Source organism: Neoarius graeffei, chromosome 10 (assembly GCF_027579695.1).
Source record: "Neoarius graeffei isolate fNeoGra1 chromosome 10, fNeoGra1.pri, whole genome shotgun sequence".
NCBI classification, from domain to species: Eukaryota; Metazoa; Chordata; class Actinopteri; order Siluriformes; family Ariidae; genus Neoarius; species Neoarius graeffei.
The window spans coordinates 1404654-1421058 of NC_083578.1; the positions used below are offsets into that span (position 1 = coordinate 1404654).

Here is a 16405-nt window from a genome sequence, read left to right on the forward strand (position 1 = left end):
ATTGTAATGGCTGTAAAAAGTGCGGGGGACAGAGGGCACAAATACGGGAAGTGCGGGGGACATGTCCCCACGCCCATGCTCCTGCTCCTCGCATGTCACGCAGACAAAAGCACCAGAAGCAATAAACACCTCCACCTGAGAGCACCTGAACCACGGTAAGAATTACGTGGTGTATTTTATTAATGACGTGATAAAAGTCTCATTTCAGATCTGAGGTTACTTTCATTTCCATCTACAGGCCTGAGGGGTGGAGGGTTTAATCCCCAACACCTTTCACCTTGTTCTAATCAGAGTGACAATCAACAGGAAGCGAGAGTCACAGGGACCAATACAAGATCAGAAAATAATAGTGTACAATAATGGATTTTGAGACAAAAATTAAGACGTTAAAGACAAATTAAAGAGGCGTGAAGCAAGTATTCACTTTTAGGAATCTGGATTTTTAATTTTTCACTATTTTACAGCTAAGAAATAAGTCACCCTAAAACACGGAGAGAGACTCAAACTTTTAACCTCCCAAAAATCCACAGGTTTACTCCGCACAGATTTATTTAACAAACAAATCCAACTCTTCAAATCTGACACTGGTTTCCATCAGCTACAGCAGAGCAATAATTCAGTCTTAATTATCCTTAATGAATTAATTACAACTTGTTTTCTTGTGCAAAGTTTGTGTTTTCAATGTGGAAGTGTGTGTGTTTTATTTTCTAGAAATGGATTCCTCGGACAGAGGCGCTGATGTGAGGTGAGACACTTTCAGCTCCGGAGCTGCACTTATAGTACTGACAGCTTCAGTAGTGTAAACGTATCCGAACGATCCCGTTTCCTCTGTATATTAAATGCAGTTGATGAGCTGGGATGTGATTTGTGTGTGAATTTTGCTTCTTTACTGTTGTGCTGGAGCTACAGGGCGAAAGTCACCAAAAATATATTTTCCATAAATACAAACACCTTCATAAAGTATTTTGTAATCAGGATGGAGAGACTGGATTTACAGAGTTGAAGGCCACTCTAGGTCAATATTATGGATTATTTTATATAAATTCATGAGATAAAATCCCAAATAAGTTACTTCAGTGAAAATATGCAGGGGGTGAATACTTATGCAACAGTGTGGAACCAGTTCCACCGTGTGAAGGCAGAGTGTCACTGAGGTTGATCATGTGGGAAGTTAAAATGAGCTTTAGATTGGAATCATTTATGAAGTTTGATGAGACAGCGATGCACCTCATTCGCTTTTTGTTCATTACTTTTATTCTCTGGTTCTGTCAAGATGTGATGGGTTTTATAATCGATTGTGAGGCTCGTGACCCGGAACTGACGCAACATGATAGATGTGAGAACACGGCCTGAACTGTGCTAACTGGCAGATACGTTCTGATGAGTCCGAAGTAGTTGGGATTTGATTTAACTTTTTTTTTTATTAAGCTAAAAAGTGAGCAAGTCAGCAGATAAAGATTCAGTGAGCTGGTCAGCAGCCTCGCTCGCTGTTCTGCCAGATCTATGAATGACCAGATCATCAGGATACGTTTAGCAGCCACCCCAGGACGTCATGCTAAACAGCAGTGGACCGAGATCTGACCCCTGGGGTATCTCCAGCTATTGGCACATGGGTGAACTTCCCCTGAGGTACAAGTCAAACCACTGTGTGGCAGGTTCAGAAAACCAGAATTTGGAAGGTTTGGATTTCAGCATCAAAAGCCTTTATGTTGAAGAAGACTGCTCCCACAACATGACCTTCAGCCAGAAGACTTGTGTTTTCAGTTCAGTGGCAATAAGCAGTCTCCACAGAGTTTCCACATCAGCATGACATTACTGAAGAAGCAGATGTGGAGCAAGACTCATATCTACACTAAAACGTTTTGGGCAATTTTATTAACTTCATTAGCCTCGTAGCTCCAGCGCAAAACTGAAGCGAACAACACCAAAAATGTTCAGGCTGCTCCACTACATTTACAGTAAGAGGGGCTTTTTATATAATGTTTTGTCAAACTGTTCCTGCTGTAACATTCACACTTTCTCTCCCCTAAAGCACCACACTGCACAGGTCTCAGCCCGGGAGCCGTGAACCCAGAGCCAGTTCACGCTCTTTGGATACAGCTGAGAACTTTAAAGGCTCTCAACAAACAGGAAGGTAAATCACCTGTAAAAGAGCATTTTCGGACACCTGCACATCATTCCGAGTTACAGTTCTGCTTCTCAGCACATTATGAATCGTTTATTCATGTCTAATGAGCATGTACACAGTTACAGGACACAGTGAAGTGTGGAGACATTTAAATGCAAAATTAAAGTATTAGAAACGAGAGGAGCGCCATTCTGACAGACTTTCTCTCCTACAGCACACCACTGTCCAGGTCTCGGAGGTCCACATCCGACAGCAGCGTTCGTTCTTTAGAGTCACTGCCTGAACCTCCGGATGATGAAGCGAAGGATCATCATGAGGAAGAGGAAGACAATCGGTAAAACAAAACATCTCAGAATCCTGTGAAGATGTAAAATAATCCATGATAATGATCCTGTCCAGGTGTTTTATTCCACACCAGTTGACTAGGTACAGTTTTAGTTTAACCCCCCCACACAACTGAAGAGTCACAAATTAAAGAATCCACTAAAGTCAGGGTTCAACTCACATCTCCAGGCTGGAAAATGAGGTCATTAGGAGTACACCAAGCAAAACAAACACAGAAGGATTCATAAAAATGAAGCACTCGAGCTTGGGTTAATAGTAACACCAGGAAAACGCCTGACTGCAGGCAGCGAACCAGAAAACAAGAGATGGAACACAGGAGAAGTTGACAAGTCAATGGTCAGCCAAACACAGAGGGTTCAGTCAGCCCAGAAGACCAGCCAAGACTTCTGCTAGACCTGCGGAACAGCAGCTAAGGGTCTGAATGCTGAGAGTCTGTGTGCTCTGCTGAAGTAGGCAGGTGGACAGGTGTGGCTCTTTCCTGCTGATTAGTTCAGAGTGCTGCTGTACCTCCCTCTGGTGGCCAAAGATGGCCTAGCAGGTGAAGCAGCACAGCCTGGGAGTCAACCATACAACATCCTGCAACATTCAGCAAGAATAGTACTGAAGAAAAAAAAAAGACGTATTGCTGTTGTGTTGTCAGTAAAGAAGTGTAAACTCCTCTGTCCTGAAGATGTCAGAAAACTTAAAGTTATGGCTTTTCCTCTGACAGTTCCACAGCGCTGATGCTGGAGACTCCTTCCAGAAACATTACACAAACATCTCCTTACTTTAACAAAACTTTACCAGTAGCATAGCAGCAGTTTTTAAAAAATGTTTGCCATTGGAGCGTTTGCTCTCCACGTCCCTGTGAATGAGCTGTTACTCTAGAAAAGCAAATGCATTAAAGCTGTACGGCCTTTCGATTTCATAAAATCGGTGAAATTTAGTTCCGTCTGAAATGTGGTGATTGTGATATCTGTTTATTTCTGTAAAATCTCACAAAATATCAGGCCATTCTGTGGCTGGGAAGTTATTTAATTTGAGGGGATTAAAGCAAATAATGTGCATGAAATCGCTCGCTTGGCGCAGTCAAGCAGACAGAGGAAGTCCGTGTGCGCATGCGCAGGTTTAACTTATTATTATTTTGGGTTTTACGGCAGCTGGCATCCACAGTGTTGCATTACTGCCATCTACTGGTTTCCCTTTGAGCGTGCACTGACAGTTCCATCATTCTGTCACTAAACGAACAGCTGATCACACCGAGGTGCTCGCTGAGCGCCCATATTTATTAGTTTGGTCCTGCGTTTCCTTTCCTTCGTATATAACATAACGTCTTTTCTTCTCGCTTTCTTTCCGTTACTGTAGTCGCTCTTTCACGTTTCATTCGCACACACACGTCCTCCATTTTTCTCTCCTGTTTCTAATTTGTATCCCACAATGCCTTGCGTGAACGGGGAAAGCCCACCACGGGATGCATGGCGTAGTATCTTGAATTGGGTCATGGTGAAGCAGGAAAAAATAGCGGAGAATTTAGGGACACGTGGAGATAAATTCATTAATTGTTCTATTTAAAAAAAACTAATAAAATTGGAAGCCTGTGATTTGAATTCAGTAGCTTTCAGTCACTAAACAAAAATAATTGGGTGTCGGGAAAATTCTTTTTATTACCTACACTTGAAAAATCTGAAAGGCAGCACAGCTTTAATTGTAAATAAACCTGTGATTTGCAGCTGCACTTCTGTCAGAGCTGCTGTTAGAAAATTAATCCACACCTTCTGACCAATCACAATCCAGAATAAAGTGCATTAGAGATGTTTGCTGGTGTTCATCAGGTGGCCTCTTTTGTCTCTTTTACGACGAATGTGTTTCTTCTCCATAACATCCACTTTAATGTTCTCTCCTAACGCTGTACAGGCCGAAGTCTCCCAGCTCCGTGTCTTTGGATTCGTCTGGTGTCTTTACTTTTGATCCTCTGGATTTGTGCAGGTAAAGTCAAACAGGATAATCCTCTGAAAAAGGAAAACACTGAATGTGATGAAGCTCAGTTCCGTTCCCCACCCTGAAGCTGATCATTATTTTCCTATAACAGCAGAGATATTGTTATTTGTATTATTTCTCTTCCACTGCAGCCGTTTGTCAGTGTTAGTGATGCGGCAGATTCTGCTGCTATACAGAAGGAGGAGAGACATCTCGAAGTTTATGCGGAATAAATTCAGTATCCCTGCTGAAAAATATTTATTTATTTTTAAATGTTAAATCTCCTTATTAACTCCAGCTTACTGTGTAGAAAGTGTGTGTTTACGCGAGCCTGATTTCTGGATCACACTGATTAATGACGTGAGTGGAATGTAGAGAGCTTCTTTAATCACAGGTCCATCGTTAGAGGATCTTCATCGTATAATCTAACACATAGAAACACACACTACCACAAAGTCTGTGTTCGAATTTACAGTTCAATCTGATGAGGAATCATCTTCAAACACCACAAGATACCATAATAAAAAGTGCTTATGATATTTCGGCTGATGAAAAAAGTCAGTATTTAATTAGCATCACTGTGTTTTATTCACTTTATCGGTCCAAGAGAGACAGCTGTAAAACCTGAGATTAAAGTCATGTTTGATATCCTGTTCACTAATGTGCTGAATTACCACAACACTTTCCAGCCCAGAAATGAACACTGACGACTTTTTTTGCTCCACAGAAGGAGTAATTGCTCGATGAAGAACCCTCTGATTTTTAGTGGGCCGGAGGAGTTTAACCCGAGGTTATTCATCACACTTCCTCTGCTTTGTCTTTCTTATAAATAGTCCTTAATACACTTAGTTCCACCTTTTAGTTTAAAAACAAACAAATCAATCAGTTCTCCAATGACTGAGTGACTGTGGATTTCAGGTCGCCTTCACGCGCGACCAGCAGAGACTCGGGGATAACTGGCTCATCAGGCCTCAGCACTTTGTCCATCAGAAAGGAACTGAGGCGGACTCCTCTGCCTGCAGGACCTGACGACGTGGCCTGCGACTTGTGCACAGGAAATAAACTAAAAGCCTGGAAGTCGTGCTTGACGTGTGTGCGTTCCTTCTGTGAGGAGCACGGGAGGGATCACTACAGGTACAAAGAGATGGAACAACACCAGCTGGTGGAGGTGACCAAAGATCTGAACATGTACAAAGAAAATGCTGAGCTGAAGCAGATGATCAGGGTGATGAGGGAGGAGAACCAGGTGCTGAGAGAGGAATTAAAGTCTCTGAAACAGGGCGGCAGCACCCCGAGTCTTCCTGCTTATATCTATCAAGGAAAAACAGCCACAGCAGGTGAGAGGGAACGGATCAAATACTGTTTACATACAGAGAGAACTCAATACAGATAAATGAAGAAGGAACTTCTCTCCTCCCAGCCGATGTGATTCTGGATCCAGAGACGGCTCACCGCACACTCGTCCTCTCCCCTGACGGTAAACGAGTGCGAATGGGACAAAAATCTAAAGTCCAGTCCGGACCTCAGCGGTTCGACAAGTGGGAGTGTGTTCTCGCCAAAAACGGCTTCAGGTCAGGACGACATTACTGGCAGGTACGTACACACCTCTACTCATAATTACAGCAGTTCACAATCACTGATCACCATTGTTCCCAACAACCAATCACTGATCACCATCATTCATGATAATCAATCACCAATCACCACTGTTCTTCATGGTGAATTACTAATCACGACTGTTCATGAGCAACCACTAATCACCATTGTTATTGACAATCGCCATCATTTCTGACTATCAAACATTAATCACCGCTGTTCCTAATAACCAACAACTAATCTCCATTGTTCATTATGTTCAACTACTAATCATCATTATTACTGATGACCAATCGCTAACTGCTGCTGCTCTTCATGAGCACACACTAATCACCATTATTACTGATGACCAATCGCTAACCGCTGCTGCTCTTCATGAGCACACACTAATCACCATTGTTCGTGACAATCGATCACTAATCACTGATGTTCCTAATTGCACGTCATTATTGTTCATGACGATTAATCACTAATCACCATAATTCAATATGTTCATTATATTCAATCACTAATCACCACAGTTCCTGACATCAAATCACCAATCGCTGTTGTTCCTGATGGCCACTCACTGATCCCCAGATATGTATCCAGACTAAAATAATCAGATGTCTGATGAGCTTGTCGAACCCCAGTAGGTAAATGGAGCTGTAACGTTCTTCTCCATCATCGTCTGAGAACACTGACACGACTGATCTGTACAGAAATAAAATCACAACAGAGCGCCCGTAAAACAGCAAATGATCCCAGAACTCCATGTACATTTCATCCCATCCGAACAGAGCTTGTGATGTCATCTGGCGACTTCTGACGTGGTGTTCTTAGCATGCATTACCTACTTTCTCCTGAAAGGACTTTATGCCCCATCGCTCCTCAGTCTCTCCCACGATATCAGACTGTTGTTTAGAGTGAAATATAAATGTCGTACTCCAGGCTTTTATCAGATCAGCATGCTGTGAGCGCTATAATATCTGAGCACGTGTGTTCCAGGTGGAGGTGAACAAGGAGTTTATGATCGGCGTGATGAAGAGTTCGGCACAGAGGAAAGGTCGCTTCGACTTCACTCCCGTTCAGGGCTACTGGTGTATCTTCCACTTCTGGCTCTCATTCTCAGCCCTGGAAAACCACGTGGTCCGACTTCCCATCAACTCCATGCCCCAAGTGTTAGGCGTGTGTGTGGATGTGGACGAGAGGTGAGTGACGTTTTACAACGTCAAGACCAAAGATCTAATCTACATCTTCAAAGGCATGAAGCTGGCACCTGGAGACGAGATCTACCCCATCTTCCGCACGGTGGAGAGATCCATGGACCTTCTGATTAACACTGTGAGCAGAACACAGAGTGCAGCGGAATAAAGAGTCATTCTGCTGTGAATCAAATGCACTTTAAAAATGCCATCCTGAGAACGAACACACACACACACACACACACACACATACGTTAGGGTGCATCAGTTGCCCTCACTTTCATAAAATCTGATGCATTTTTGTTTGGGTGTTCCTTTTCACCAATAAAGACATCCTGTAAAATGTTTTGACCATATTCAAAAGTCTAATGGTGGCACCATGAGGTTCATTTTTTGCCAAAAAACGCTTATTTTATGTTTTCGCGTAAGGTTTGAATCACAATGTTGGACTCCATTTATTGATTTCTTGTGAGCCAGAGATCATGTTAAGAACCTTTGCAAGGGATTGAGAAGCATTAATGTGATTCATAATACATTTGTATTGTTTAAAAGTAGTTGAACAATGATTCAATGAACAGCTAAAACTCAAACTGTGCTTGATAATATATTTAGAATATGGACTAAAAATGTGGATCTAAGATATTTGGTATACTCTATAAGGTGCCGTAATGTTTCATGAAAAGTGATCGAAATTTTGTCATAAAATAGCAGCTTTTTCCATAACTTTGAGCTCCTAGTGCCACCATTAAACTTTTGAATTTTGTCAAAATATTTCACCCAGTGTGCTTTCTTACCAAAAGGAACATAAAAACAAAAACGCATCATGATCGGAGGAACTTTTCATTTTTAGGGGGCAACTGATGCACCCTAATACACACAGGATCATGGAGAATTTGTGAGTTAATTAGATGCTTCACAAAGTGACGGCCAATAGTTGGTGCTGAAATTAAATACTTGCACTTCGTTCTGACCTTCAGAGAACATGTTTCAAATGCTTTGAAAGATTCTCCTAGGTACGAGATCTCAAGAATGAGCGGATTCACAAAGAATAAGCAGCACAGCCAGGAGATAAACTCATTAGAGTTTGAAAACAATCCAAACAGGGTCAAGGTCACAGCAAGATCAAATGTTGTTTGGAACAGAGGCAGCATGTTCTACTTGTTCCTGAGTAAGATAAAGTGTTTTGCTGGAGTGAATGATTCGTTCAGAGTGAGATGTTTCATTTGTCTTTCACGTACAAATCAAATCTCAGGCTTTAAAATTTGTCAGTCCAGTTAAAAACGATGTTACGTTTATTATAAGTTTGTTGAATCAGCTAATTTATTCACTAATTTAAAGACATATTGACGTAATGACTAGAAAAAGCCTGGTGCAGGAGTGAGAACAGTCAACTGGTGGAAAATCTGAATTGTTTTTGAAGCCAGGCACTGCCAAGTGCAACATCAATATGAATCGTTTTATTATTTGTGTGTTCTGTCAGTTCTGTGAATGAGTTCTGTCTAAATGACTGTATTAAAGTCACCACCGATTCTCACCAGAGAAGCAGGAGATATTGGTAATGGCTACGGTTCTGCAGCTGATGGAGAGGTTTATTATAACCAGGGCTTTGAACCGGTTCAAGGAACGAAAACGAAAACCGGGAACTTTTTCTATTTCACATGGAACAGAAACGAAACCAGAAACTTTATTTTTTATGTTCCGGAACAGAAACGCTTATTAAAAATAATGGTAACCGGTTAATACCGGTTTTTATTTCGTTCCTCAAAGTTTCCGTAGCCTACAAATAAAAAAGTCATTCTTCTCCTGCGCAAGTTTCTATGACCCGCTGGGGTTCACTTCCTGTGTGACGTTCGCTGACTGAATGGAGAGAGCGGGAGGGTGGACTACTATCACGTCTCCACATCTTAAATAAGAGGTAAATATTGAAGTCTATCGTTATTCAAAAATGTCAATTTCAAACACGATATCAATATATTTGTCCACGTTAATGAGAGGCTCGCGAACATTAAATGACGTTAACCTCTGTTAGCCTATCAGTGCATAGGGCCTGACTAGCCTTTTGTAACACACTAAACGAATTCTCTTTCATTTTTGGCACTTTTTCTGTTTGTGTAGATGGGAAGACATACTGAGAATCCAAATCGCCAACATTTGATATAATAATTTTGAATTATTTCTTGTCTTATTTAATGAAGGTTGTAATAGAATTAGCCTACATTTGGCTTAAGCTGGATGAGACAGAGACATAATTTTATAGTCATTTGTTAAACAGCTGACAGGGAACGTAATTAACCGTTCTGGGAGCGAAATTTTTTTGTTCTAACCAGTTCGGGAACGTCTATTTAATGGTGGAACCCAAAACCGGAAACGTTAAAATTCCGTTTCTGTTCGGAACGAACCAATAGGAAAAAAATTCTGGTTCAAAGCCCTGATTATAACACATCTGTGTGTGAATTATTTGAGTTTCTATTCAGAGATTAAACAGTGGGGTTTTACAGGAAGTATACAGTAGCTGTGTTTGTCACATGATGTAGCTTTTTTTCCCCTTTTTCTTTAGATGCTTGAAGTTATTTAGATGCTTGTTGATATGTAAGTAGTGATATGTTTGAAGCATGCAGTCTGTTTCCTCAGCAGCATGGTGTGGTGTATCAGGGTGTGTTAGGCGGAATTTGCTGGATTATGCCAACAATGCTGAGGGACCGATAAACATTTCACATCACGTAACGTAATGTCACCTGATCTGATTCCATTTTAACCAGCACTTGATTCCACACCGCCACGTTAAAAGCAGCGAGACGTCAAATTCCTGCTTGTGTTCTATTCTCCAGCTTTTCACTCATGTCTGTGAGTAAAGTATAAACCTGAAATCCACTGAAATGACAAAAACATTATTTCCATACGTTCCACACTCAAACTCATAAAGCCATGACGCTGTAACCTGCTGCTGTATCAGTGTTTGAGACCCATTTTACTCCAACATGCAGAAACAAAATAAACACAAATAAATACACACTGTTTATTCGCTGATGTCACAAAATTTTAGGTTTGGTAATAGGCCACGCCCATTAGGACAGCGAGTTCAGCTGTTTGGGTTTTATGACGTGAACTTTGTAGATGTTATCTTACAATTATTTTACTGCAATGATGCATTCAAATGTTTTTCATTTATTTATTTTATTAATAAACTGAAATCTCTGATCAAAGTGGTTGTGCATTAAAAGTCAAGATGAAACTATCAGATGAACAGAAACTGCATTAAATACTTATGTGACATTTAGAAATATTTGTGATTGGTGGATGTGGTTGGTCACAGCGAACACCCTGAGATTCCACACTTCAGTCTCCACAAATTCACCTTTCAAACATGTTCGTTCTCTCTCTCCCTCACACACACACACACACACACACACACACACTGCAGTACCACAGGTAGAGTTCTCTGTTGTGTTCCAGCGCTCCACTGAGGCATTGCTCCTCTCAGAACTTTTCCACCTCAACATACAGAACCTCTCTCAGAGCTCGTGTCTCTTCTTCAGTATGATTTCCCGCACGAGAGCCGTCGCTTCCCTCCTGATTTCCTCCATCGACTCCTCTGGCTTCCAGACCCGAAAGACCTGACCCTCAGCACTCACCAGAAACTTCCAGAAGTTCCACTTTGGTATTTGTTGAACCGAATCTGTGTGTCATTCAGACAGTAGGGGAAATTTCATAAGCAATACAGCAGCGGTAACATATTACATTATAAAACACACCGTGGAATAATTAACCCCGCCGACAGTAGTCGGAGGGGTTATTATTTTCACCTGCGTCAGTCTGTGTGTGTGTGTGTGTGTGTGTGTGTGTGTGTGTGTGTATCTGTCTGTCTGTCTGTGTGTGTGTCTGCAAGATATCTCAAGAACCAATGGATCGATTTGGACCAAATTTTGTACATGTGTTGCCAATCACCCAGGAAGGAAACCATTAAATTTTGGAGGTCAAAGGTCAAAGTCATGGCAGAACTTCGAAATTTTCGCCCAATGTATTTTAATAGGGAAAAGGCGGGGTTTGCACTCGTTAGAGTGTCCCTGTCTAGTTAGACATGCTTTACTACTGGCCAGCTGACCAATTAACATATTACTTATTTACATATTTGGGTGTGGCCTTTAAAGAAATCATGGTAATTAGTCAGAAATCTACACTTTCATCACAGACTACTGTACATCTCCACATTACTCACTCACTCCATCCTCGTCACATTTCATTTAAAGATTGTGCATGTTGTAGCCAAAGAATAAATCCTTTTTCTTTATTAGTTGCACAATAAAAAAATGTAAATACAGATTTAAAAACAAAAACAAAACGAATATTACACACACACACACACACGCATATATACACACACAGTGGTGCTTGAAAGTTTGTGAACCCTTTAGAATTTTCTATATTTCTGCATAAATATGACCTAAAACATCATCAGATTTTCACACAAGTCCTAAAAGTAGATAAAGAGAACCCAGTTAAACAAATGAGACAAAAATATTATACTTGATCATTTATTTATTGAGGAAAATGATCCAATATTACATATCTGTGAGTGGCAAAAGTATGTGAACCTCTAGGATTAGCAGTTAATTTGAAGGTGAAATTAGAGTCAGGTGTTTTCACTCAGTGGGATGACAATCAGGTGTGAGTGGGCACCGTTTTATTTAAAGAACAGGGATCTATCAAAGTCTGATCTTCACAACACATGTTTGTGGAAGTGTATCATGGCACGAACAAAGGAGATTTCTGAGGACCTCAGAAAAAGCGTTGTTGATGCTCATCAGGCTGGAAAAGGTTACAAAACCATCTCTAAAGAGTTTGGACTCCACCAATCCACAGTCAGACAGATTGTGTACAAATGGAGGAAATTCAACAACTGTTACCCTCCCCAGGAGTGGTCGACCAACAAAGATCACTCCAAGAGCAAGGCGTGTAACAAGGCGAGGTCACAAAGGACCCCAGGGTAACTTCTAAGCAACTGAAGGCCTCTCTCACATTGGCTAATGTTAATGTTCATGAGTCCACCATCAGGAGAACACTGAACAACAATGGTGTGCATGGCAGGATTGCAAGGAGAAAGCCACTGCTCTCCAAAAAGAACATTGCTGCTCATCTGCAGTTTGCTAAAGATCACGTGGACAAGCCAGAAGGCTATTGGAAAAATGTTTTGTGGACAGATGAGACCAAAATAGAAATTTTTGGTTGAAATGAGAAGTGTTATGTTTGGAGAAAGGAAAACACTGCATTCCAGCATAAGAACCTTATCCCATCTGTGAAACATGGTGGTGGTAGTATCATGGTTTGGGCCTGTTTTGCTGCATCTGGGCCAGGACGGCTTGCCATCATTGATGGAACAATGAATTCTGAATTATACCAGCGAATTCTAAAGGAAAATGTCAGGACATCTGTCCATGAACTGAATCTCAAGAGAAGGTGGGTCATGCAGCAAGACAACGACCCGAAGCACACAAGTCGTTCTATCAAAGAATGGTTAAAGAAAAATAAAGTTAATGTTTTGGAATGGCCAAGTCAAAGTCCTGACCTTAATCCAATGGAAATGTTGTGGGAGGACCTGAAGCGAGCAGTTCATGTGAGGAAACCCACCAACATCCCAGAGTTGAAGCTGTTCTGTACGGAGGAACGGGCTAAAATTCCTCCAAGCCGGTGTGCAGGACTGATCAACAGTTACCGCAAACGTTTAGTTGCAGTTATTGCTGCACAAGGGGCTCACACCAGATACTGAAAGCAAAGGGTCACATACTTTTGCCACTCACAGATATGTAATATTGGATCATTTTCCTCAATAAATAAATGATCAAGTATAATATTTTTGTCTCATTTGTTTAACTGGGTTCTCTTTATCTACTTTTAGGACTTGTGTGAAAATCTGATGATGTTTTAGGTCATATTTATGCAGAAATATAGAAAATTCTAAAGGGTTCATAAACTTTTAAGCACCACTGTATATATATAAATTCTTGCCATTGTTATATTCCAACATGGTCAGATGATTGATCCTGGAGCATGATTATATTTTAGACCATGTTTATGTCTGATAGACAAGCAGAAACAAGTATTAATGACTTGATTTAACCTGGAATTATAACGACTTAACACACGTATTAAAGAAACCAAAATCAGTGCAAAAGAAACAAATAGCGATCTATACGGGTTCTTCAGGTTGTGTTTGTAACTCTGTGTGTGTGTGTAGTTTTTACCTGTGAGGAATCTGAAGGCTGGCTCCGACTCTGACCCCATGATTTTTATCATGTTGAAGAAGGGGAAAGTGACGGCGTAATTGGACCTGGCGAAGGCCTCTGCATCTCGGCCCGTCCCCGATTCCGTGTCTCCGTACTGTGCGCACGGGAAAGCCAGCACGGTGAAGTGAGTCGACCCGAGAGCCCGGTGCAGCTCCTGCAGGTCTCTGTAATTCTGTTCAGTCTGTTCACTGCGACTCGCCACATTCACAACCAGAGACACCTGAAACCACAGCACACAGTCATCCTGCGGCGTGGTACTGCGGCCCTACTGAGTTCTGGACTCATTAGTCACAAGGTGTTGATTAATTTTCTATAACAGCAGCTCTGACAGTATCGCAGCTGCAAATCACACGTTTCTATTAATGCTCTCATTCTAATATATTATAATTTCTAAACAGATCATTCACAGGGACGCGCACAAAGGGTGCGCCACATAAACACATCAAAATATGTGTGCACTTGTTATATGGTGAACAATATGGTCATTCTTTCTGTAAGGCGATGTTTATATAACACCTATGGAAGGAGTCTCCAGTGTCAGTGCTTTGTAATCGTGAGAAGTGAAGGTGGAACTTTAAGATTTATACCATCTTCAGAAAGGAAAACATTACATTTTCTCAGGAACAAAGAGTGTTAGAACAGGAAGTAACCTCGATATTCCACAACGTTAACTGCAAACAGGTCAAATGTTTGATGTTTTAAGTTATTAAAATAGCCAAAAACTGTAATCATTTGCAAATTAAGGAATAAAAATCCAGGGATATTCTGTTACATGAAAATTATAAACTTTACAGTAACTCTCCTTCATTGCTCGGCCCATCACGGTTTATTTTTCTATAACAGCATACTTTTAAGTGTTTTATTTACTCAACACACACTGTATATGACAGAGACACACGAAATTCATTAACACACCGTTTATACCTTATTCATGTTAAAAATTAACTTATAAACACTGTGAAATCATTAGATTCCATGAAGTATAAGGGGGGAAATTGTCCAGGAGAACAAAAACGGCTCCCCTGTAGATTACCTCAGGATTTTTACCTCAGGATTTCAACCTCAGGATTTCAGGATTTTTACCTCAGGATTGATATATTTCACCAAAACTATCCCTTTCAGCTGGGAGTCACCTGATAGTGATTATACACTGAGTCACCACTAACGGCTTGTCATTATAAACGTTCATAAAGAAACACAGGCAACTTTTGATTACGTTTCCCACCCGCATTCCGAAAATCACGTCTCTCTACGATTGGCTAACAGCACGCGCACACGCTAGTAACCTATCAGACAGCAGAACAGGAGGTACTATAGCGAATCACAACACGGGGCGGGATTTGTCGGAATTCAGGTAGAAATGCAGCTAGCCACATGCTAATTCAAACCCCCTGTTGTTGCACAGTATTGCTGACTGAAAAAAGGACCACATTTCCCCACTAAATAATTTCAAATAAAATTCAGCGAAAATAAAAGTGGAGTAGTTGTAAAACACATAAAAATAGCATTTTTGGCAGTCAGTGGACGAAAAAAAACCCCAGCAACTCAACAGCTCGATTGGTATGAACGAGTCTTTTACATGACTCCTCACAATGATTCGGATAAATTGATTCACGAAAATTACTAACGAAAATGAGGTCAATAATCGTCTTTTTTTGTTGCTTAATATTAGGCAGGAAAAATGTATTTGAAAAGTTATATCGTATCGAATTTACAATATTATGGATAATATTTTCATACTGGATAAAATGAATCCCATTTGGCCCGTTAGAGTCGGATCAGTAATGTGATTCAGAATCGACACCCATGCAGGCAAGTTGACTTCGTGGCTGCAGTGAGTGAAGTCCTGCAGAAGGTGTGTGTGAAAGATGGAAACGTTTTTATTCACAATTAAAAGTGCAAAACACAGTACTGATGTGAAAAGTAAGGAAATAAGACAAAGCATGCTGATTTAGAGACTAGAGAGAGACTTACTTTCCCTCGATATTTCTCCAGTGAGACGCTTCTCCCCTTGGTGTCCTTCACTTGGAAGGAGTAAAAGTCCACATGTCTGCGGTTCCTGGAGAGTTGTGTGTGCAGGAGATAAAGCGAGGTGATGCACAGAGTGGCGATGAGGATGAGGGACACCAGCCGGGCCCTGGAGCCGGACGCTTTGGGCGGATAACCACCCAGAGCCTCCATGGTGGAGGAGTGAAGATGGAGAGATGGAGGAGGAGGAGAAAGATCTCAGATTTCAGCAGGCAGAAAAACAGCTTTCAGGATCTTCAGCCACGTGGAGACCCTCAGTGCAGCTAACAGTTATATTTTACACACCATTTATTTCACCCTAATAAAAAAAATTAACCATTTACATACAAACTTTATTTTCCTTACAATAAAATATAAATTTCATTATATATTTCTATTTTGTGTCAAATCCCATAAATTATATTTTTCTATTTAGCTTTTTAAACTATTTATTTCACTAACAGTTTAATTATTATACATATTTTTTATGCACTATTTTCAATATATTATGTTTTGGTCACCACTAGTACATTTTGTTTAAAGAAAAGTGCCTTTTCATAAATGGATAAAGGGCGGCACGGTGGTGTAGTGGTCAGCGCTGTCGCCTCACAGCAAGGAGGTCCTGGGTTCAAGCCCCGGGGCCAGCGAGGGCCTTTCTGTGTGGAGTTTGCATGTTCTCCCCGTGTCCGCGTGGGTTTCCTCCGGGTGCTCCGGTTTCCCCCACAGTCCAAAGACATGCAGGTTAGGTTAACTGGTGACTCTAAATTGAGCGTAGGTGTGAATGTGAGTGTGAATGGTTGTCTGTGTCTATGTGTCAGCCCTGTGATGACCTGGAGACTTGTCCAGGGATAGGCTGTCAGCTGGGATAGGATCCAGCTTGCCTGCGACCCTGTAGAACAGGATAAAGC

General features: G+C 41.1%; 2 protein-coding genes across 2 annotated transcripts; one reads left to right on the forward strand and one right to left on the reverse strand.

Annotated features, from left to right (window-relative positions):
- The first annotated feature begins 1552 nt into the window (after positions 1-1552).
- LOC132892677 (tripartite motif-containing protein 29-like) lies at positions 1553-5841 on the forward strand. The gene is made up of 6 exons (XM_060930990.1): positions 1553-1629; positions 2033-2134; positions 2343-2462; positions 4367-4438; positions 5157-5219; positions 5348-5841. The coding sequence occupies exons 1-6, from the start codon at positions 1553-1555 to the stop codon at positions 5820-5822; spliced, it is 909 nt and encodes a 302-aa protein (XP_060786973.1). The 3' UTR covers positions 5823-5841.
- Positions 5842-10366: 4525 nt separating this feature from the next.
- gpx8 (glutathione peroxidase 8 (putative)) lies at positions 10367-16231 on the reverse strand. Its single transcript, XM_060931049.1, has 3 exons — positions 15465-16231; positions 13449-13710; positions 10367-10885 (listed from the first exon to the last, which is right to left on the reverse strand). The coding sequence occupies exons 1-3, from the start codon at positions 15669-15671 to the stop codon at positions 10722-10724; spliced, it is 633 nt and encodes a 210-aa protein (XP_060787032.1). The 5' UTR covers positions 15672-16231; the 3' UTR covers positions 10367-10721.
- Between the last annotated feature and the right edge of the window lie 174 nt (positions 16232-16405).